This window comes from Myiozetetes cayanensis, unplaced genomic scaffold, assembly GCF_022539395.1.
Source record: "Myiozetetes cayanensis isolate MyiCay16 unplaced genomic scaffold, myiCay2020 scf1, whole genome shotgun sequence".
NCBI lineage: Eukaryota > Metazoa > Chordata > Aves > Passeriformes > Tyrannidae > Myiozetetes > Myiozetetes cayanensis.
The window spans coordinates 105,293,773-105,317,573 of NW_026086604.1; the positions used below are offsets into that span (position 1 = coordinate 105,293,773).

General features: G+C 38.9%; 1 protein-coding gene across 1 annotated transcript in view; it reads right to left on the minus strand.

The window, feature by feature from the left end:
• AVL9 (AVL9 cell migration associated) overlaps positions 1-23,801 on the minus strand; it is a 46,587-nt gene that overhangs the window by 9,665 nt on the left and 13,121 nt on the right. The window contains exons 2-15 of the mRNA XM_050306419.1: positions 20,239-20,359; positions 18,368-18,453; positions 16,388-16,459; positions 15,510-15,599; positions 15,068-15,134; positions 14,369-14,409; positions 13,236-13,274; positions 9,406-9,475; positions 8,317-8,864; positions 5,426-5,560; positions 4,395-4,614; positions 3,079-3,196; positions 2,263-2,316; positions 143-231 (exon numbers count right to left, since the gene is read on the minus strand). Of these exons, the coding sequence (XP_050162376.1) occupies positions 143-231; positions 2,263-2,316; positions 3,079-3,196; positions 4,395-4,614; positions 5,426-5,560; positions 8,317-8,864; positions 9,406-9,475; positions 13,236-13,274; positions 14,369-14,409; positions 15,068-15,134; positions 15,510-15,599; positions 16,388-16,459; positions 18,368-18,453; positions 20,239-20,359 (1,750 nt within the window). The remainder of the gene's footprint in view (positions 1-142; positions 232-2,262; positions 2,317-3,078; positions 3,197-4,394; positions 4,615-5,425; positions 5,561-8,316; positions 8,865-9,405; positions 9,476-13,235; positions 13,275-14,368; positions 14,410-15,067; positions 15,135-15,509; positions 15,600-16,387; positions 16,460-18,367; positions 18,454-20,238; positions 20,360-23,801) is intronic.

The window sequence follows — 23,801 nt, forward strand, 5'->3', positions numbered from 1 at the left end:
CTCTACCCTTCAAAATGTTGCTTCGGTTTGTGCGTATGTTATAAAGCACACTTGGATTAAACCAAAATATAACTGAGAAATAGGATGCTTCTTCAAAAGAGATATGGCTTAGATGCAAGCTGATTTTAAATACATTTCTTACCTACAGCTCTTCCTGTCTGTACAACATTTCGGCTGGTGGAAACCATCACATTTCCAATCTTCTTTCCGCGTTCGCTGTTTTGCACAGAGCTAATCAAGAGAGGTACTGAACACTGTTAGTTCACTGACAGGTGTAAATAAAATACATAGTTAAAGTATGTATCATTACACACAGACTTACACAGCATACATATATATAGTTCATATATATGATCAAGCCCATAATTCCTGCATGCATCTTATCCACACAGATCAATGAGGAAAGCTCCTCAGAGGAAGAGAAGATGCTGTCAAAGCACCCAGTGGTTCATTCTTATAAGGCACACTTTAAACCCTGCACAGAATCACAGATGCAATTAGGTTGGAAAAGACCTCTGAGATTACTGAGTCCAACCTATGACCAAACACCTCTGTGTCAACCAGACCATGGCACTTGGTGCCACATCCAGTCCCTCCCTAAACACCTCCAGGGACTGGGACTCCACCACCTCCCTGTGCATCCATTCCAACGTCTAATCACCCTTTCCTAAATGTTTACCAAGATGCATTTATGTTCTAAATTACAAACTCAGATTTGCAGTAGTTTAGAGCAGTTTTAGCCCCAGTATATAACCTTTAAACAAAACAGTGTTACTGATCAGCCTTTTCTCCCTAAATAGAGTGAGTCTACTTTGTATCTTTCTCTAAGATTAAATTTTTCATCAAGGACAGTTTACACTCATGCATTTGTTAAAGAAATGCAAAAAATGACAGACATTATCATCATTTGGAAAGAAAAGCACAAAAGTAGTCGGTTCTACTGCACACATACAATCACTTGAAAATAATCTGTTTTAAATTGTGACTTTCAAGCCCACATTTCAGGCTTTGCAAACCCATTAATATGAAACTTAACAACACATCACAGCACATGTTTTTCCCTCTTTCAAAATCTTCAGTGTAGATGGAAAAAGCAGAAAGAACAGAAAAAGTTTAGGCTCAGTTTGCAAAAGCAAGGCATTTTGATGAGTATCTGATAGCAAAGTCCCACCTGGAGAACAAAAGCGCTGTTGTAAAAATACGTATTATTATTAAAAGCACACTAAGAACTACTGGTCTCACCCTACCCAGAGGAGTTAGTAACTCACCTTCCAAACACAAAAATAAGGTAACATTATAGACACCTACACGTCTCTCACCTACAAAGATTATCCTTTAATAAAAAGAGCTGCTATCAGCATGCACCTTCTTGAAGGCAATTACCTTGAGATTAATCTTGACTCATTTGCATTCTCAATGGCCATCACGGAAATTTAATCTGTCGCTGGTCAGCAAAAGCAACAAAAGGATTCAGGGAGCTGAAGTCTGAACCTTTTTATTCCTCGAGCTGTTCTCTGTTAACACGTGGTTTAGGTCTACCCACAGTGTAATGAAATTAATGTTTCCACAGCCGAGACAGGCACAGAGTCGGCAGCGCCTATGTGCTGCTGATTTACAGGCATCTTAAGGAACCAGCCTCTAAATGTTTTATGGTCAACACAGCTAAGGGAGAAAACAATCCATTTTGCTTGGTGCATGAGTCCAAGACTGAATTCCAGCTTCAATTAGAGATGAACACCCATGGCAATAAAAAGCCCCGCTGAGTTTTAGAGTTGAATACTACAGGCAGGAGCTGAGACCAACTTAAAGTTCAGCTGAGTCTGCTGCAATAAGGAATTACGCAAAACTCATTTTGAACTTGTAAACTGAAGAAGCAGAACGACATCTCAGCATGCATACAGTGAACTTTGAGAGTTTTAGAACGATGTTGTATTAAAAATCAGTTAATTAAAAAAAAAAAAAAGCTGGTGTCTCCCAATAATAAATATACAAAAGCCTTATAACTGCAACACAAAAAAATCAAGGCTCTAATATGTAACGTCCAACATAAAATATTGCATTAGCCTTTTTTTTTAAATTTATTTCAGGCAAATGTTTCATCTTTATATGTGGTGACGTTTTGCAAGAGAATGCTGTGTACAGTTTCATGGACATGGCCAATTTAAATCATTATCTTGGTTAGTTCATCGTAGCAACAGTTATGCAGTTAGTAATATTTGACCAAACTTTTAAAAAATACAAATCAAAGTACTACATACTTACTGTGACAATCTTAACTTAACATCTGATACAGAGTACTGTCCCTGGAATGGGTGGCTGCAAGAGGAGGAAAAACCCAAGAAAACATTAAATTTTTTTTTTTTTCATGATGAATCTGTATCACATAGTTATTAGCTCTCCCCCTTTTTTACAAAAAAAAAAAAGCTTAAAAAATATTTTGCAGATTTTTTACTCTATCACTTCACAGAAGGCTGGGTTCCAGTGACTACTCAAACACAGATTTCTTATGAACTACCTATAAGGTGCCTTCTATTTACAGACCAGATATTAACAATCTTTTCAACACTAAGTCAAAACCATCTCCCTTCAGCAACATAGAGCAAATAAGAAGCATCCCTTAAGTAGATCAAATGAGCTTTGTAGGTCTAAGGGAAAACCTTTTTCAGACTAAAGCAGGTGACAAACTAAAAGCAAACAAAATTCCCTACAGTACAGGGAATTTTTTTAGTACACACTAACCAAAACACATGCACAGCCAACAGTGCTACCCAGCCTGGCATGGTCCAATCTTTCAGTGAAAATACACATAAACCAATCTAAAGTATGGAAGATGCAACAGCAAACAGCCAGCTTCCCTCCATACCCATCAGAGACAACCCTGGACACAGCTACTCCCTGTACACCTGGAAGCAATTAATAAAAAGGAGAACCATCTGAGGACAATTCCTGAGGGATGACAAACTTTCTATAGCTGGGGACAGCCAACAATCAACTTGAACTCAAGTTTCACTTCTCCAGACTCTGGATATATTTTTCTTCATAAAAAGAATTAGCGAAAATGCTAAAAAGTTTCCTTACCTGGAATTTACCTCTGCAAGAGCTGGATGCTTGTTGCTATTCCATACTCTGTAGTTGTGGGTATTTTTCCAGGCTGCTACAAATGTTGTTCCGAAGTCTGACAAAGTCTTTTCATTGTCTGATAAATTAAAATAAAGATGAAAATTTGCAGAAGCTCATTACAGATGTCAACACAAGACAAATTATTTTCCTGTAAAGAAAAATTTTATTTTTTCCAGGCTCTTATCAAGTCAAAGACAATTAGAACTCCAGTTCTAAGAACTGGGCACTTCAAAAATGTTTTATTTTTATTTTAAAGTATCCAAAAATACCATTTGCACTGGTCTTGGTCAGATACACTGGGCTTTGCTGTACTGTGTGATTGCTCATTCAAATTTAGTAACCCCTAACTCCACTCCAAAACTGCAGTACGAACTACTGGAATAAACTTATCATAACAATGACCCTTTTAAAACACTGAAGAGTATAGGAAATAATTTAAGAGCCAGACAGTGAAATAGTATGAATTCCTAGAAAACCTTTGTATTTCATATCAACTGGTTAATCACCTCAAAGTACTGATGTTGTTAGACCAACAACTTGACATCTTCCAGATTTTAAAATCAAGTTCTCAATCCCGAGTTTTCTCAAAAGTACCACAGACCAAAGATCTGAATTTGTTAATTGGTGCAAATAGAGAAAAATCTGATAAGAGTGAAGTTAAAGGAGTGAGTGCTGGGCAAATTAAATATTTTCCTCAAATAAAATACTGATTCTTTTATTTATATTTGCACAAAAGGCTGGAACATAGAGAATTGTCTCTGAGCTAAAGCAAAAAACGTTGAGGCTACAGTAAACACAAGCTTATAAAGTCTGTAGATGAACCTTTTCACCTATGTGAATCTCTACTTAGGACTATGGCAAGACGGGAAAAAAGCTGGAACAGTCTAATAAAACTTCCTGAAGACAGCCACTTAACTTCATGTCTCCTTGAATCCAATTAGTTTCCCAAAATTAACTTCAGGCTGCAATATAGTCTACAAGACGCTCAGGTTCCTAACAGTCTCATCATAATACGGGGTTTCAGGTACTTCTACTTTTGAGGAAAACTTAATTAAACCAAGGAGTAGGAGACAGTCTAAGAAGAAGGTGTCTGTAAGGCTGTGAAGTAAGAATTAGTAATAAGCTTGTCAAGGAATAAAAGGATAGCCAAGGACAGCTGAAAAAGCAGCCTAAAATGAAACTTTAGGCAGAGGGAGACCCAGTGACAGGCCACACATTTACAGCAACAGAGCAAACACTTATTACATCCACCCCAAACAAGGTATCTGTTCTACCTGGTTGCAGCACAGCAGCAAGCAGTGCATGAAGATAAGCACTGAACTGAGCCCTGATCCACTCATCTCCTCCTTCCCAGCCAGTGCCATCAAGGAAAACATCATCTCTGTTCTCAGTTACGTGCTTCACCAAGTAATCTGAAAATCTCAGGTCAGCAGTTGTTGGGTTCAGGATCTTACGGAGTTCTGGATCATGGATTTGTACGTGAGCATCTTCTATCTGTTTGGAACAATTCCAAGGGTAAACATTTATCTAAACAAAACTGCTTACATATACTTATAAGACTACATATTGCTACCTAAATCTAAACCCTCATTCCCCCAAGACATCAAGAAGAAACAAATGCCAAAGAAACAACGAATTTACTGTTCTCAGAAAGTGAGATGCTGCTCTGATATATCCAGAATCTGATCATTTCCTTGGCACAGAGTCAAAGCTGCTATTTGACAGGATTTGGCAGGGTATGTTTGGTGCTCACATGTATTTCCCTAGAGGCCCTTTGATTATCACTGCAGTTTATTATTACCTTAGGTTACTAAATGCTGATTAAACAGTTGTCTCTCTTTGCTAGAAGTGACACATATACTGGGTTTTTTTTATTTGTTATTTTTATTTTTATTATTTTATTTAGATACTTTTTTTTACCCTCTTGATTAAATCAGAAGGAAGTCAGTATCAACATCTGCATCTGCTGCAAGCACTTATTTTTGAAGATTTTATTACAAAGCCATGAAAAAAACCCATGGCACAAAAAATAAAACTACAGCAGCAACAAAAGAAAATTTAACAAGTGCCCTGCAAATTCAAATGTTGGAATATATCTAAAAACACGTATATTAGTTTTGCACAGCTTATATAACCCCATCCCTTCAAATCATAGACATTTAATAAACTTCTGCATTTGAGAATTTATTTCACATGGGAGAAATTAAAAATTTGGGCACAAAGCTTTAAATGCTGTGTTTAAAATGCAACCCTTGCCTCCACCCTGCCCCTCAGGTTCAAGAGGTTCGAATGCCAAGATCCATACTTCCACAATTGCATCACTCAGATGTTTCTGCTGACGGAACAGGATATTGGTTGCTCCCGCAACAAAGCCGCGGACCGTGACATCCGACAGGAGATGATGCTGCTGCAGCGCCATGTAGGGCAAACAGAGGTACCCCTAGGGTGACACACGTATTTAGAGAGTTAACACTGAAAAAAATAACAGGCTATATTCCGAGTTCTTCCTAATTAAGAGCCAGGACGTTTCACCCAGAACGAACCTTAGTTATTACGGTTTCAGCCACAATTATCTATTGTTTTGCTACGCTGTATTTACAAAGCAAAGCCACCAGATAACACATGAATTAGATTTCTCAAGTGACTGTGTTGCCTTTCAGTCTCAGGACTGAAACCGAAATACAATGCAAAGGACAGGAATTAAATGTGTTTATAAGGCAACAGAATAAGCAGCATAAGAACAGTCATAAGCAACAAGAGCAAGGTCTCAGGTCAGTTCAGAGACACAAAGTCAATGGAGACAGAGATTCATCTCTCCAGTTCTGGTGGTTGTGAGGAACATAATGCAGGAAAGCTACAGACTGCTATCCACATTTTGTGGGTGGAGATTTCCAGACACCAGAGACAGCAATCAAGATTTGATAAGCATATGCATGCCTGCTTTAAGGAGGAGCAGGACAGAAATCAATACACTTTTCAGGTTTTTTTAGCCACTTCATGGTTGAAAATTAATCTAGTATCCTACATGCCTATTAAAAACAAAAACACAAACGTTTTGAGAAAAGTCTTTGAATTAGCTATTGAGAGAAGAGATCAGTCATCATCAAGAAGCAGATGCAGGTAATTTTCTTTTTAAATATCAGATGAACATACCCCTGAAGTCTAATTCCAGCTGTTCAACTGCATAAAGCACAAAGCAATTTATTCACTAAGGCTAATGGCACACTGGACAGAAACAAAGAGCACACACACTTTATCACACAGTACGTGGTAATCGGAAACATATGGAAGAAAGTAGCAAAACTGTTCCCTTTTGTTATATTAGGCACAGGGATGGCCTTCCAAATGACAAGCACTTATCAGCTGAAAACAAACAGCCTGTGTCAAAGGAACAACAGTTCTTTGAGAGGAATCACCAACCTAAAATGGAAAATTTACAAAAAATACATCTTAAGAAGCTGGTAAAGGAAGGTTTAATTACTATACACTCAAGGAGCAATGTCTGGGAAATCTTTCCCTATTTAAAGTATCACATGTCAGATTCCAAAAGCACATTTGTAAGTACAACAACTTTTATTTCTGTGAACATGTTCCATTCTTTTTTAAAAGAGTGCAAATGAAATGACTATTAAATCTTACAGAACTGGTACTGAAGAAACAAGCATCACAAGCTATTTTTCCTTATGCTCAGGTGTACTTGGATAACGTTTTATACCAACTGGCAAAATCTCCTCCCATTCAAATTTGTCGGATTTATTAGTCTTTCTATGGCATGGCATAAAACAACCCTGAGATCAGAGCTCTGAAAGAGATGTGAACTTTCCAGTAAGTGGTTCAAACTGTACTTTTGAATCAGATTTTTCTGCTAACTCAGACATGTAAAGCCTTTTCTGCTTTAATTACATCGGATGAACTCAGGTGAAAAGTGCCTTTGTGATATGAAAGGTAAACATGTAGAAACTGCCAGCTTCCTTTAAAATTATTCTCCATTTTATGAACTTAGTAGCAAACAGAAGTTTGCACTTGTAGGTCCCCCTTATCAATTATTTTATTCTTGCTTTCCATCTAGTATTTTCAGTAGAACGAGACTAAACGCAATTTACAGGCTATTGTTCTCATTACACAGATCATAAGGACAAACACCAAACTGCAGATCTTTGTTGAAGCAGCATTTCTAACGGTGACATGAGGCAATACAGGGCAATGACATTTGAGCTGCTCACTTGGGCCCACACAATGCACCATTTCCAATAAAAGGTACTGTGAGAAGCTCAAACACAATCATCAAATACAAAGTTCTGCAAGGAAATGCAAATCGACCCCTCCAAAGGAAGAAAAACCACTTTGAACCACACCAGCTTGAGGAAATAAATCTGAATCTTCTATCTTCTGCTTTGGGCAAACATTCATGACGTTAAAAACAAAACAACAAAAACTATTATATCACTTCTTTTACTGACAAAACTATCTTCAAAAGGGATGCATTCTTCCTGGTTTTTAAGGGAAATCAGCCCTAGTAACCAGCCCTACTGCTTGTTATCTGAATACCTGGAGTCCAGTTAGACATCAGTGCAAGCTTAAAACTCAGCAGCTCAGCACCATGCACAGAGAAAGAGACCCAGACAAACAGGGTTGTCACGTACAGAAGGGAAGGGTGCAATTTTGTCTTTTTTCTTTTTGCATTCATATACACATTTTGTGCATTTATACACACATATGCACTCAAAAATATACATGTAGATATAAATTAAAAGAGGAAAACACAGGCTTAGGTGCAAGCAAAGATACAGCTTTCAGAGTCTCAGTTTAGATTAAGGTATCCAAACGCTTCTCAAGTACTCTGGTCTTGCCCCATATAGGTTAGATCAACAATTCTTCAGTATAAAAGAAAGCAGTAGTTACTGACACACACAATTTATTAACCACAGTGGGGCTGCAGGTCACCACCACGCAGAATTGCAGGAGCATTTAAGTATACACATGAAAGAAAAGTGGAACGTGCATGTGCACAAACCCTCCTGGACATGCACCCCTGCTCTTCCACCTGCCTAGGAACACAGTCACTTGCCAGACACTGTAATCACATGTTTTGTAGTACCCAACTATCCACCTGGAGTTCAGTAACCAACATTATTACCCACTTCTGAAAAACAGATGCCTCTATGAGTTACCAGGTACCACAAGGAACGTACTTACCTTCGTAAAAATAGCCAGTGGCATCCCATACTGGTCCTCTTCCAGCCCAGATACCAGTCCCTGAACAAGTACCGTGTGTCCTGTGTTCGCCTGGGGCTGCACAGTGATGGGAAGGCCTTCTGAGCTCACACCTTTGCTCAGAAGATTTTTGGCCTGTTCCGACGGTGGATTTTCACGTTCGCTTTCTTTCAAACCGGACTCCTCCAAAATGCTGGGATCTAAGGTCTCCCAGTCGCTTTCAGAGGATGCTGGAGAAGCGTGGGGAGGAACTTTCAAGCGCTGCACAGCACCATTGGAGGACTGAGCTCCATTGCAAGTCTTCTCTGACTGGGAGAAAGGCACGTTTGCTTTCTGACCTTCCAGTGAATTGTTTCCTGTCATCTGCCTGCCTCCCTTTCCCATTCCCAAGTTTGTCTCTGAAGTATCAGCAGCAGACACGGAAACATAGTCATCCAACCGTGGTATATTTTCCTGCAAGCCAGTATCCTCTGATATGCTCTTTCTTGGTCTATAATGTGAACAGTCACTAAGACCATGTTCAATCATACCTGGAAAGTGACAGCACACATGAATATCAGTTACTTTTTGTGGGGAAAAAAGAAAGAAAAAGAACAAAGTGTTCTTGTGTACAAAGTGGAAATTCATGTATTTTAAAACACAAACCCCAAACCCCACACTTCTCTCCTAAAGAATCTGCCCCAGCATTTTGCTTTGAGAAGACTGGTTAGAAGCTAAGAATTAGCAGAGTTAAGGGTAATGTTTGTTTGGGTTTTTTAAGAGTGCATGTAGAGGGAAGAGAGAAGTTTGTATTTCTGTTTTTTAAGGAACTCAAGGAGTGTGTGACTTATTCAGGGTCCCATCTATGTCACAGTGGCTTCAACTAAGCTCAAGGAATAACCCATAAAGTGCGAGCAGTGAGCATTAGGTATGTACCTAGTACATGGACATGCATACAAGTCACCCATTTTTCAGGGAACATATCAACCTAACTTTATTACCACATAAGTTGATTTCCAAATGACACCAGTACAGCCAGTCTCAGTTATCACCAGAAAGCACACAAAAAGAAGTCTGAGCTTCTCTTCTTACCAGGAAAGAGTGACAGGACAGTCATCAGAGCTCCCACCAACCTATTTACAGGGGAAATATAAAACAGCACCTGGTGGCAGAAGGGAGGGGAATGGGAGGAAGAGAGAATGCAAGAGAGGAAAGGGGAATTAGGGAGGAGAGGAGGAGAAAAATAAAATTACTATGCATGACAAAGATAGAACACATGCAAACTATTGAAGGCACTGCTTTTTATGTTGTATTAGAAAGCCTGCTTACTAACAAAACCTCTTAAATAGTTCAAAGTAAATATTTGAATATGTCTATAGTACACTTAAATTCTATAATATTTGTAATATATGTCATATATATATATAGACACACACACACGTAATATATTTGAGAGGGACACAGATTTTTCTGTCAGTTTTTAAGATTTCTTTTTCCAAATTGATCCAGTTGCTGAATGACTGACATAAAATGTTGTTCTTGGCACGCCACATAAATTCTTGCTCATTTGTAGTACATTAAAATGTCTGTTATAAATCAAAGAGGCTAAACAATCTCCATTCCAGAACTCTTACAAAAACGTATGCAAAAACTTCTCTTCTGAGGAGTTATGTAGATAAATGAAAACAGGATAAATGCTGCATGCATTAATTACAGGTATATTCCTATGTAACAAAAGAATATTTTTTTGGAAACAGAAGACATGACTGATATTAACTTTGGTAAAGCACTTAAGGCATAACATGGGAAAACAGAATCTCCTTATTTAAATCAGAGAGACTGGGATTAGTAAATTAGTTAGGAATTCAAAAGAGCCTGTCAAAGGCTAGCAATGAAAGAAGAAACAGAAGCCAGAATGTGTATTACTACTGAAATTTCTCCAAAATAGGCCTTCAGGGGGAAAGAAATGGGGAAAAACACAAAACAAAACAAAAAACCCACAAAACAACCCAAACCCCAAAATTCCCCACAAAAGTCAACTTGTTTAACAATGCCATTTTTACATCCTCAATCAGCACAACACTAGTAAAAAAAACCATACATGAGCATTACGAGGAATCAAGAATGCAAAGGAATACAGAACGATCTAACTTGATGACTTTGCAGTCAGTTTAATAGGTATATGACGAAATTAAAAGTGCTTGTGGACTGCGACTTAATAAGAGACTTCTGCTGTAAGCTAGGAAGACACTTCAGAAGAGACAGGACAGCACTCTCAGGCACATGGTGTGACTCCTGGGGATGGTCCCGTGCAGGGTTAGGAGTTGGATTCGATGATCCTTGTGGGTCCCTTCCAACTCAGCATATTCTGTGATTCTGTGAACAATAACTCATGTTCCACTAGTGTTTGCCAGTCTACAAGCTACTGAACTGATGGAACCAAGAGAAAGACCTACACAGTCCTAACACAGGCCAAATGATGTTTAATGTACCTCAGCTAGAAGCAGACTTTGTACATTATCTTAAACATATTAAAAAGAAAAACTGTACGAGACAGGTGAGTTCAAATTGCAACAACCACTGAAAAAGCACGGGAAGAACAAGCAGCTCATCCATGGAAAGAGTTTTGGCTGACTCCAACGGGAATAAAGAAGTCTAACTTCTTTTAAGATGCTGCTTTTTAATGTATGTATGAGAAATGCATGATATAATAGCAATGAACTACAACAGAAACCCTGTGATACTCCCACAGGTTTAGAGTCTCAGACACCATGCATTCCTAGCCACGCTTACTTTTAAGCCTATGGAAATAATTAATCCTATAAAGAAACACCTTGTTTTCAAGAGATCTCTTCCAGTCTAGGTTCTTGTTTGGGTATACCGCTTACTTAAGGCAAATACATTTCTATATTTGTTCCATCATGTCTCTCTGCCATCTTTCTGTCTGTAAGGGTGCACACTTCCTTACCCCTCCTAACCCCACTATACGGCCCACAGCATTTACATCAACAAATTGGGTGGTCCTGGCAGCAGAAAGCCAAATGATCACCATCTGGAAGTAGTCTTCCAGCCCAATAACAGCTGAGAGGTGAAAAAAAAAAATTCTTTTAGCCCGTAGAAAAACATCAAACAAATTGGTACAGATTAAAGGAAATTGGTCTGTGCCATTTTTCAGCTCAAGGAAAACTGGCATTACTAATGGCTTCTTGCATATTATATTTAAGGTCTTTGAACATACACATTCCCACAGTTATTCTGGAACCTTAACATCTGCCAGAAAACAGGCAGTGCCAGAGAACCAAAACTTTCTTTTGAAACTGCAAGTGGTGTCTTCCTGTTAGAGCTTAGGGAAAAACAGAAACAAAACAACCTGCAGGTTTGTTCTGTAAGCTTTCAAAACAATTTAATAAGTTTGAGTAATATGAACATGCTTGGGAAACCCTCCCCTCTCCTCTTTTCCTGTGCATTTGTGTCTTGCGGTTGGAGCAGTTTCAGAAAAGCACTGTAGCCCACTGACGTGTATGTCCAAATGCCAAACTGAACTGGTGAAATGTCAACGCAAGATTTTTAAACAGATCAGTAGGGATACTTCATAAAATCTTAACTGAAAAATATTGTTTCCACTTACAGTTTATTAAAAAAATAAATCACTGAAGACTCTCAGAGCGTGTTAAGTTATTTTTGGGAAAAAGTTTGCATGTTGAGTCTTGGTTACATACATTTCTACAGGTGTACTCCTACTATGCCATAGTTACATTTTCCCAAGGATACCTTTTGCATAGCCTTTAATACAGTCATCTTCAGCATATGGCTCTTCAATGCAGAAACTGCATTTATTCTCATCAATAAATACCTAGAACTGCCAAAGTATATCTAACTTACAGAATTAAGTGACAAGTGCAAAACCTTCAGTGAAGTTGGTACTTACATTTTAAAATATAATAGCATATTTGCTGCCTCACAAAAGATACCTAGGCCTAGGATATAGGTTTAAAAAAACCCACAACTGTTTTGATATCTTATAGATTAAATCCTACTGACTTTCCAGCTGCAGCTAACAGGAAATTCTACGTTCCTTCCCAGCACTCTGAAGTAGCTGGGTTTTAACACAGTGGGTTCACTGAAGAAAAAGTCACGTATGGGAAACTGAAAAAAAGCTTTAAGCAAAATTTTTAAACCAAACCAAACCAAAATCCCTACATAAATGTGTATCTGGCAGCTGACACATAGTAATTTCACTCAAAGTTCTTATTCTAGGCTATTAGTATGTACACAGAAGAAAACAAATGTTTCTATTTCACATTTTGCATATTACACTTAGATCACTAAGACAGCATTGCTTCTGAAGCAGTAAGAGAGCCCAAGGCAAACACTGGGCCTAGAATTCAGCAGTTTTTACCAATTTATAATCAGAGTTCAGCCTGACCTGACAGACAGGGCTCTTTACATTGTCTCCAGCAGGTGTCTATGCAATTCAGGTCTGAAGGACACTTTTAGCACTCGTTTCATTTGATATGTCTATTTAAATCCTGAACCACACGTTCTGCTTACTGAATGCCTGTAAAGCTGCACGTGCCCTTTTAGGCACCCACATTTCCTATCACTTCCTTCATGCAGATACCTATTTGCATGATGGGTATCCTTTCCTACCTTTTACAGTATGTTAAGTGTCTCTGCTCACACTTCATCACATTTTACTTAGTCTGGCTGGGACAGCTATTAACAAGGCAGAGTGTGGACAGCACAGAAGTTAAAGCAAATTTATATGTCAACACACAGAGGTTATTTTTAGCCTAATAACCCAGTTTATACATTGATGCAAAGTTATTGATATTACTTCAGAGACTTCAATTATATATGTGAAAAAAATTTAACTATTGCATTTGTATTTCAGTTACCTGCCTCAGCCTACAAAACATTACCTTTTTCTCTAGAAGAATCAGTTTAAAAAGGATCAAGACCTGAAAAATACACAGAAAGAGAAAAACACGGTGAGTGAACCACCGCCATTTATCAAAACTACTGTGCAAGCATAGTCTCTTATTCAAGGTTTCATGGTAATCACTGCATAACTGTCAAGTGATCAAATACATTTGACCAGTGAAAACAAGTGTTCCAGTACCCTTTCTCCACCTGAGCACACAACTAAAAATAGCATGAGACGCTCAATAAAAGAGCCCTCCACAAACAAGAACTGTGTAATTTGAATCATACATAGCTTATCAGAAAGAACATGTTGTGCAATTCCAGAATTTTAAAAAACAGTAAACTGCATAAACATAAAAGAGTTCCTCCACAGAAATACTGTAAAGAATCCAGCAAAATACCAAGAATAGCATTCACCTCACCTAATTTTAGGTATCTACAGATGTGGCATCTAGATCAGAAGTGGCCATGCGGACTCTCTACACTCAAGGAAGAACACAGATACTTCTGAAGCATGACTGGCAGACAAGGTAAACAAAAGTGAGTTCTACCCCAAAAATCTACTGAGCAGGTGCAAGTACACCATGAAATCCAGGTTCTCAAATTTGTTTCCTTGATGCATCTCAGTTAATAAAAGATTCTAAATGCTATGTGTACCTTAGCTATAGCATACACAGTGAATTTCAGTAGTCAACAGGAAAAAGGAGTCCAAGTCCCCTCAGATTCTATGATGGCAGAAGCTACAAAAATTACAAGATATGGGGAAAAACACTCCAGCTTGTGTCTGCACAGACTTCAGCAATATTCTTCATCAAATGAGAAACAGAAACAAGACCACAAATAAGGTATCACTTGCACTTTGGGACAGGACTAAAAAATATCACACAAACCTAGAAATCTCCAGGAATCCCTCAGACTGACAAAACTCAGTTTGGAACTTAGTTTCACTGAAGTAATGCAGGTGGAAGGTGAAGGAAAATCAGGAGGCTGTAACCAGAAGTACTCAGGAAACAGTCTTCTTACTCCTACCCCAGGTATGTCTGGACATATTTATTTTTCCTTCTCTCACAAAGCATTTTACTCACAAAAATAGGTGTCATCCTTTATGTATCTAGCAGAGAATGCCTACCTTATGTCTAAAGTGGAGAACAAGATCCCGAGGAGACAGACCTGAGATACCAAAAAGAGAGCAACTATTACAATTTGAAACCCAACAGAGACACTAACTTACTTCTTGTCACCATTTTTCAGCAGGAGGGAGACACCCATTATGGATTCTGTGTGAACCTGGCTATTCCAATAGCAGAACTCATACAAAATTCTTTCTTTTGAGCAGGAGCAAGAGTTAAATTGATGATGGAGACAGTAATAATGTGAATAGTCATGCTCTGAGATAACTCCTGTTGGCTGTCACACAGCAGTAGGGAAACACTGAAGTAAATACTACACTGTGCATTCAGAAAACACAGGGAGCAGTCAGAATTGGGTGTCAGATATCCCAAATAACAGATAGATGAAAGCTTGAGCACCCTACACCATCAAACAATTTAACCTAAAAATTAAGAAGGTACTGTTTCCCAAAAGCAGACAAGAAGTTACCAGTCAGACTGTTAGATCAAGAAGTAACATGGTTTTCAACATACAACTACCTCCTATTATGAAAGCAACACTATGTTTTACATTTATTTAAATCCATTAATAAAGAAATGCAGGCACACAGACCTCCAGTGCTCAATCTGTTAATACACATTAACAAATTAGCTCAGGAAAGGCACGTGTTGTTTAGAGTAACATTATCTCTGCTGCTTGTACAAAACAAGTCACTTACCAAGATAAACTTGTGACCCTTCTAGCAAAGTACTGCCCAAGGAACTATTCATGTGATCATAAAGTTCCTGTAAGAGTTACAACAAAGGCAAAAAAACCCACAGAAGCTGTTAATGGCACATGGTCGCACAAAATCCAGAATTAATAAAATTTACTTCTTCAAGGATTTCAATGGCTTATTCCAGCAGGAAAGTAAAATTTTGCTAACGGAGTCAATGGACATACAGGCTGACAATCAGGCTTGTTCTTGCATTTCAGTACTAATCAGAAAGTTGATGCTCTGTCATATTAGGGCAGTACATTTAGTTCATGTTAAGGCATTACAAAAGCTGAAAAACTGAATGACAAAAGCAAAAGAAGTATTTGATCACTAATTAAAAACACTGAGGTTTTTAGCCATACACTGAAAGCTTTGTTCCGCGCGGCCATTACTGCAAAGTTACCTTTAGAATTGAAATTTGTGAGAAGTCTTTCTCTTCAAAATACGCATGTGTAATGAGCTGCAGCTTTGCCTGAAGTAACCCATACAAAGGCTTGGAAGAAAAACAAACACAAAAGCAAGTGAATAAAACTATTTAGTCATTCATTTTGAATTTTAATCTTCTCCCATGCTTACCTTGCAATACTGACACATTGTTACACAGAGTTCATGGATGAGCAGTCCTCAGTGACTAACTCTCAGTATCTTTATCCTGTGCTCATTTTAAATTATAGTAATTCCACTTTCCTTCCATTGGCATGTATCATATCGTCACCGAACATCTTTCTGACAAAGTACTTTCCTGCTTTAACACTGCTCTTACAGCTCCAATAATAGTTCTTTCTTCAGCTTTAAGCACAAAAAGCATTTCTGTTTCCTGCCTGGTGACCACCAGTTTTTGCAGAATAGGTAGAAATAAAAGATGTTTCTTCAAAACAAGAGCACACGGCATGTGTGACTATCTTAAAACCTCCTTCACAGTTGTCAACAGCCACTCCCTCCAGTTATTAGGCCAGATGATCTTTGAGGTCCCTTCCAACCACTCTATGATTATACTGGCCAAACCCCACAGTCCTACCACATGACAGCAGCACTTAAAAAGAATCAATAGGTATCTTCATCCCTGATAACAGGCAGACACTTCCCCAACCATTCTTACCAGAAGAAACAATTCAAGGCAGCTCACTCAAATGCCACAGCCTTTTGATTCAATTTTACTTCAGTATTGAAGTAAATGACTAAGGGATATTTGGGGCCAAGTGTTCCAAATAAGAATATGGAAGAACAGTAATTGTTAATGTTACCTGAAAAGCGTTGCAGGAGTTAAACAAACATTCTTACCAGCTGACTGAGGACACAGACACTTTTCTGTACTGTTTCTCGGGTGATGTCTGCTTGCCGTACTTTTAACGCCTAAGAAATAGAAGTATAACAGTATTTTGACCAACACTTTATATCAAAAAGAATGCTTTTAAAAATCAAGTTGTCATATACTACCCCCCTATTTAAACAAAATCCTAAAATTGGCTGCCTTTAATGGTGTGCTATACAAACCACAGAAATGTTTTGCTCTTACTTTTTAGAAGTACACCCTTACTTTTTCAGAAGGGATAGGCTGGGAAGGAGGGGCACAGGTGTTGTCTCCTATGTTAAGGAATGGATAGATTGTGAAGTGTTGCTTAGGAGAAACAGCCACGAAGAGGTTGAGAGCTTGTGGGTAAAAATCAAGGACAGGACCAACAAGAGACACATCTCCATTCTGTGACGATTCTCTGATTCTACCGAGTAAAAAAGGATCCAGACGCAGCTGAGATAATAGGCAAAGGACTGTTGAAAAGACACTAGCACGAGAAAAAGGCAACAGCCTGGAAAAAGCAGTGGTATTTTAACTCAGGATAATGTAACAGGAGAGATGTCACAACACATCACTTGCTCTTCTCTAACATTATCTGTTAAAACGGACCAGGTTGTCTTCCTTCCAGTCTTTGCCTGGAAATATTTTGCTTCATGCTCAGAGATTTTCTTTGAGCAGTCCATAAAATAAAGGAGGTATCATACACAGAATCAGCTACATTCTCAGGCAGATCAAACAGCCTCAGCACTTTCACAGCAAACCTGGAAATGGTGGGGCCAGAAATACAGACAAATGATTCACTTCACTGTACAAAGCAGAAAAGGTGTGGACTGTGGCCCACACATCAAAAATGACAGACGGAAAGAGTGCTAGAGCTACCACATGAAACACATTGTTTTTTATTCTACTTGTGCCAAAGAGTTCATCTTAAACGTCTATTTATCTTCCTAACTGGTTATTAAACAGCATAAACTGGAATCAAGAGCACAACAAAGCCAAGTTATTGCACAGTTAAATAAAGCAAGACTCTAAATCACAGAATACAACAGACTGGCTGCAAAGATAACAAGTGAACAAAAACCAATTTGGATTTAGTTCAAAAGAAACAGAAATAAAAACTGCAGGTGTAAAATTTCTCCTAAAATGTAAGTAATGACTTGAAATATAACCAAGGTACAATTAATGCAAAAGCAGAGTACATAAAGGAGTCTTTTATTCAGAACAAGCACATTAAAACTCAAACCTACATGCCATCCTAGCTTCTTGGCATTTCACTGGGAAAAAAAGTAATTTTTAAAGAAATTTATAATAACTTCTCAATTATAAGTGCACAAATCATCCTACCATTACTACTTTTGAAAATATGGGCTGATTTTAGTAGATCAGGTACATGATTTCCTCAGTGTGATCAGGTGCACACTGTGGCTTGCCTCAATTTTTCAGCTTTACCACTAGAAGTTCAGCATGAGTAAGAAGCTGCCACGAATGGGGAGAATCCGGTCTACTCTGCAAGTGTACTTATGGCAAAGGAGGTTAGTTGAAGACAAATACCACTACACTTGCAGAGTCAGATCCCAAGAAATACTCAAATTCTTCATGGTCACACATTGGAGAAATTTTGGCTCTTTCCACCCAGGAGGCCTAGTTCCTGGAAACATGACTTGGCCGCCCTACAGACTGTCAGCTGCATTTTGCTCCTTGGTGCTGATGCCTGGATTGGCTCTCAAGAAACAAAATATATTTTCCAATCGCCTTGAACATTTCAAAAGATCACAATATGCCCGCTGATGTAAGGAAAACAATAGTTCTTGAGTTCACCTACTGTGCACATTTTTGGAGACTTTTAATGTCAGCCAATCATGCAGTTTGACTGTTGGTGTAATGCAAGCCACTGAATTTTAGGGCTGTTAACACATCAAGCCTACTACATTTAATTAATATAATTAATTCACAACTTGGAAAGTTACCTTCGCTTCAATCTGCCTATAGCAAGAGACGCCATACACCGTGGTTCGATCCCCACATCTCGGCGGCAAATGGAAAAACACCGTATCTGTGAAAAAGAAAAGACTATCGTGTAAGTCACTAACAGGAGTTCAGTATCCTTATTTTCAGCATCACTTATTTATAAGAGGTTTACCGCTGAAAATACTGGCACACTTATTTTTGGAAACTTGGGGGAAAAAAAATAAAAAGGAATAAGCCACACATAAAGCTACTCCTGGACCCAAATTAGTTCTCCCACTGCAACACATTTTGTGGAAGAATGTCCAGCTGCGCTAATAGAGATATTCTGAGAACAGCCTCGTGTTTAGCCAAAACAAGCTCCTTTAATCAACTGATGGCTTCTCAGAAGCAGCTACTGACACCAGAGAAGCACCACTGAAACCTACAGGCGTGCTGCTTCCCCAGTTCAGTACAAAGGAGCCAAAGGCAAGGCCCTGTGAGTCAAGGTGTAAAAGTGGAGAGTGATGCCATTAAGAAGGTAAATGTAATCAAGATAGGAAAGAAAACCCAAACACCAAGGACGACACACACAGTTGAAAGATCAGAGTAGCTGTTACCATTGTCAAGACAGACATCCATGCACTACCACTACTCTAACAAAGAGGATTTGTGAAACCCAGTCTTACAGAAAATAATTACTGTCTCTGTGCAAGTGCAAAATGAAAAATAAAATCTCTATAAAATATGACAAGAGAAAGACTTCTATGGCTTGAGATATACACACACACACCACTACACACATGCACTTGCTACTATTCCAAGAAAGTTGCTAAATCCTAAGCCAAAGCGAGGACAACTCTTCGCCTTTCAAAACACAAGTGAAATCTGTTTTGAAACAAACTATTCATTTTTTGTTTGCTTCATAGTAACAAAACAATCAGGAGAGACACAGGTAAGTGCAGCTGCACAAGCTCTACCTAGCTTTGAATGTACCCTACTTCTCATTATGTATTTAACAATGCAGAAATTCTACAAAAATCGTGATCCAGAGCAGTCAGAGAAACTCTTAATTGCTGCTAGGAAGGTGATTATTTTGCTAAGGCTTTCTTTTCCTCTTCAGAAGCTGCAAAATTAGGAAGATAAGTATATCAAGATTAAAAAAAACCACCTTATTAAAATTAGTGTTAAAGGGTTTTTCTGATTTTGCTCTTTAAAGTGACTTCCTTGTTCACCGCTCTGCAGAAAAAAAGATGAAACAACTGAACATGAATACAAATGTCACAGTGATGAACAGTACTGCTGCCAAATAAACAAAGAAATAAAAGCAATATTAAACAAAATAAAACAAGCAGTGAACTTGCTGGTAGCTATAAGACAAAGGGATATTTCTATCTTCATTCTGCTGACAAATACACTAAAGCTCGTGTCATTCTCCTGGCATGAAATGACTTGTACATCATTTTAAGAATCTTAAAATCAGAGGAGAAAAAAAAATCATAATTACTACATACATCACAAAGATGAATTTCAGAATTTTGTTTTTCCCTCACATCAAAGCTGGAGTAAGTTTTACTCAAGAGTTTATTCATCCTTCAAAGAACTTCTGAGAAAGCTGGCAGCCTTGCTTTGTGCTAGTACTGTACACAATTGATATGCAACCCTTTAATTTTTATTGACATCTGATTTCTTGATATAGGAGGTACATCTTTATGATCTACTTTTATGTTAAATTTTGAAGTAATGTATCACTGGCAATGTATTTTGCAACTTAAACAAGAAGTGCAGGAAGCCTAATAGCGAAAAGAATCACTGGTCAGCTCTTCAGGTATCAGGATTTTTCTCTGGGTTGCAGTAGAAGTAGTGCATATAACCTTTCTCTCTCGCTTCTTACCTTCCTGATAGTTGTGAGCGCCATCTGGTAAGGCAAGAAATGGCAAGTACTTCCATTCCTCTGGTAAGCTGTGGCTGTCATGTCCCTCTCCAGGCTTTAGGGGAGGATAGGAAAATTCAACCTAAACAAACAAATGAAAACAAGAGGGGAGGAAGAGAGAGAATACATTACAGTTAGCTAACAAGCAAGCCTCTGCGATTCAGCCTAGCACCTTTTCTTTATCAATGGTATGAAACAAAGTTTTTCTTCCAGCTAGCATTCCTTGTCTCTTCCTCCAAAGTACACACAGACTGACAGGCCCTAAGCAGATTTGGCTTCTACAGTGCTTCCACCCAGCATAATTCATTTTCCTCCAGAGAAAGGAAAAAAGATCTTCAAGCAGAAAACATCACCCAGGAGCCAAAAACCTTCTTCCCTGTGTGCACAGAGGCAGCAGCACACTGCCACACCTGCAACGTCAACAGGGGTTATTGTTGGTGCACACACATCCTGACGTGGGATTTGACTCCTCAGCCCCTCAGGTGCTCATGACTAGGTAACAGTAACACATGCAAGTCTCTGTTTTAACCCTACAGGACGTTGAATAGCCTCAGAAACTACATTATCAGCAAAGTACTGCTTTCATGTATTTTTATGTCCCTGACTGCAACGTGTTCGGCACGCTGGCCTAAAGTAACTCCTTTTCCTTTCCCCAAGAAATACTGCTTTCCGATTTCACCTTTCATTTATTCATTTATTTAGCTGTTTTTCCTAGAAACAGGAACAACCTTTCCATTCCTTGCACTACACCACATGTCCAGTACAGATCCCCACAATCAGCATCTTTACAGTATGTTCTTGCATTCCAATGGATACCCCTCTGGGTTTCCAGCCGTGGCATTTCTTAAATTGCTGAAGGAAATCTAACCACAAATTTATCAGTAAAAGAAATAGTTTATTGATACTGCAACTTCTCTTCAAGGACACTTAGTTATAAAATAGTGAGTGGTAAATCTACACACAGAAGTTTTCCAGGTATGTATACATGGAAAATAAAAAAGTGTGACAAAGCAAGCATACAAATAATCTTAACATTTGATGGACACTAAAATAAAATAATTATTATTATTAAAAAAAAAAAACTGTAAAGGATGAGCATACTGAAGAAATGGGAAATAAGAAAAGTGAAATTCTTCACTTTAACACACGGTGTCACTCTGTCTACAACCGTTAACAACCTAAGAAAAAAGCATGCAGGACAAGAAAACATCACAAGAAATGAGTCTTGCAATTTGTTGTATTAATTTCAAGTTTTCTTATTCCTTGTTATGGTGGGTTGACCATGGCTGGGCACCACATTCCCACCACAGCTGTTCTATCACTCCCCTCCTCAGCTCGGCAGGGGAGAGAAAATAACAAAGCAAGGCTTGTGGGTCAAGATAAGTGCAGGAGGAATCACTCAGCAACTACTGTCATAAGAAAAACAGGCCTGACTTGGGGAAATATTTTTTTACCAATAAAATCCGAGTAGGATAATAAGAAGTGAACCCAAATCTTGAAGATACCTTCTCCTCACCCCGAGGTGGGTTAAGTCCCTCTTGGACTTAACTTTAGTCCCAGTTCTCTACCCTCTCTCCCCAGCAGTGCAGGCGGACGAGAAGGGGGTTTGTGGTCAGATCATCACACATTGTCTCTGCTGCTGTTTCCTCCTTAGGAGAGGTCTTCTTCTCCTGCTCCAGCATGGGGTCCCTCCCATGGTAGACTGTTCCATGAACTTCTCCAATGTGACTCCTTCCCACAGGCTGCAGTTCTTCATGAACTGCTACAGTGTGGGTCCCTTCCTCAGGGTGCAGTCCTTCAGGACCAGACTCCATCATGGAGTCCTGCCAGGAGCCTGTTCCAGGATGGGCTTCCCATGGGGTCACAGCCTCCCTTGGACTTTCACCTGCTCTGGTGTCCAGTTGTCTACAGGCTGCAGGTGGATCTCTGCTCTCCAGTGGACCTCCACGGGCTGCAGGGTCACAGCTGCCTCACTGTAGTCTTCACCATGGGCTGCAGGGGAATCACTGCTCTGCACCTGGAGCACCTCCTCCCCCTCCTTCTCCACTGACCTTGGTGTATGTAGGGATGTTTCTCTCACATACTCTCACTCCTCTCTTCTCTGGCTGCAGTTTGCTTCTGTGCAATAACTTTCTTTCCTTCTTAAATACATTATCCCAGAGGTGCTGCCACCATCCCTGACGGCCTGGGCCTTGGCCAGCGGCAGATCCATCTTGCTTCTGTCAGACATGGGGAAGCTTTGGGCAGCCACTCACAGAAGCCACCCCTGTAGCTCCCCTGCTGCCAAAACCTGGCCATGCCAACCCAATACACCCGTATTATAAAAGAGCTCTTGAAAATATCCACAAAAAGATAAAAGGCCTGGTGAAAGAACAAAGTCCTGAGCTAAAGGTAAGTAATCCACAAAGAACAATTACACAACAGAGTAGAAAAAAGGGCATGTAATAGAAAAAGGATTAATTTTGGTAAGGGAAGGAAGAAAAAATCCTGACCTGGACTTGTAGTTAGCTATCAAGAATCCACAGTCTTTCAAACAAAATATGCCATTAAGCAAAACTGAAGAGCATCTGACTTCCAAATGGAGACAAACTGGAAGTAGCATCCATACAAGAAGCAGAGAAAAAGTAAAATCACAAATTATAAGAAAATTAAAATGCTAGAAGCTTCATGAAAATGTTTACAATACCATACCATTTGCCGCTGTTCGGGCTCAAACTGGCTGGCTGAAAACACTGTTTACGGATTTATTACTGGACTCTCGCAGGGGGAACAACTTTAGCAATAAATAAAGCACAGTTCCTAAGTTTTTAAACATAGTCAAGGAGCATCTACACTCATGTCCTCTTTATATTTCACTGCACGGCCAACAGAGAGGGATTCAGATTCACCCTCTGCAGGAGCTTCTTTCCTTTGAATACAGAGGAAATCCTGAGTTCCTTAGATTCCAGTGAATACCTTCAAAGCATCATTCCTGACAGGGAAATAAGTAAGGATCTAAGTAAGGATCTAAGACATCATTGCTTCCAAGCGCTTACAGAACTACAATTGTATTTTGCATTCCAGACAAAAAACACAACTGTATTTTGCATTCCAGACAAAATAATGAATTAGAAGATGAATTTAAAGGAAAGAAGAGTAGGACAAGTTAAGCTATATGAAAAACATGTATTCACTAAGGAATACTCCTTTTTAAAGTCCAGAATAAAGCTGAGAGATCTGGCTCCTGTGTTCTTTTGACAGTGTGAAATTTGCTGAAGAACTACTTTGTTCTAGCTCACAATATGCTATCAACACCTCAGCTGCTATCAGATAATCCCAGCAACAGGGATTTCTGCAGGCTCTGTCTGTTCCAAATTCAACAAACTGAACAGGCATTAGTGATACTGATGATAATCTCATTTTCTATTAGTCTGCTTCTTTGAAAAAAATTTTAACAAATTTCTGTATGCATGTGTGTGTATAAGGGAGAAGATTACAAAGCTCAGATAAATCATAATTAAGATTGCTTAAGTGGCCCTAAATAA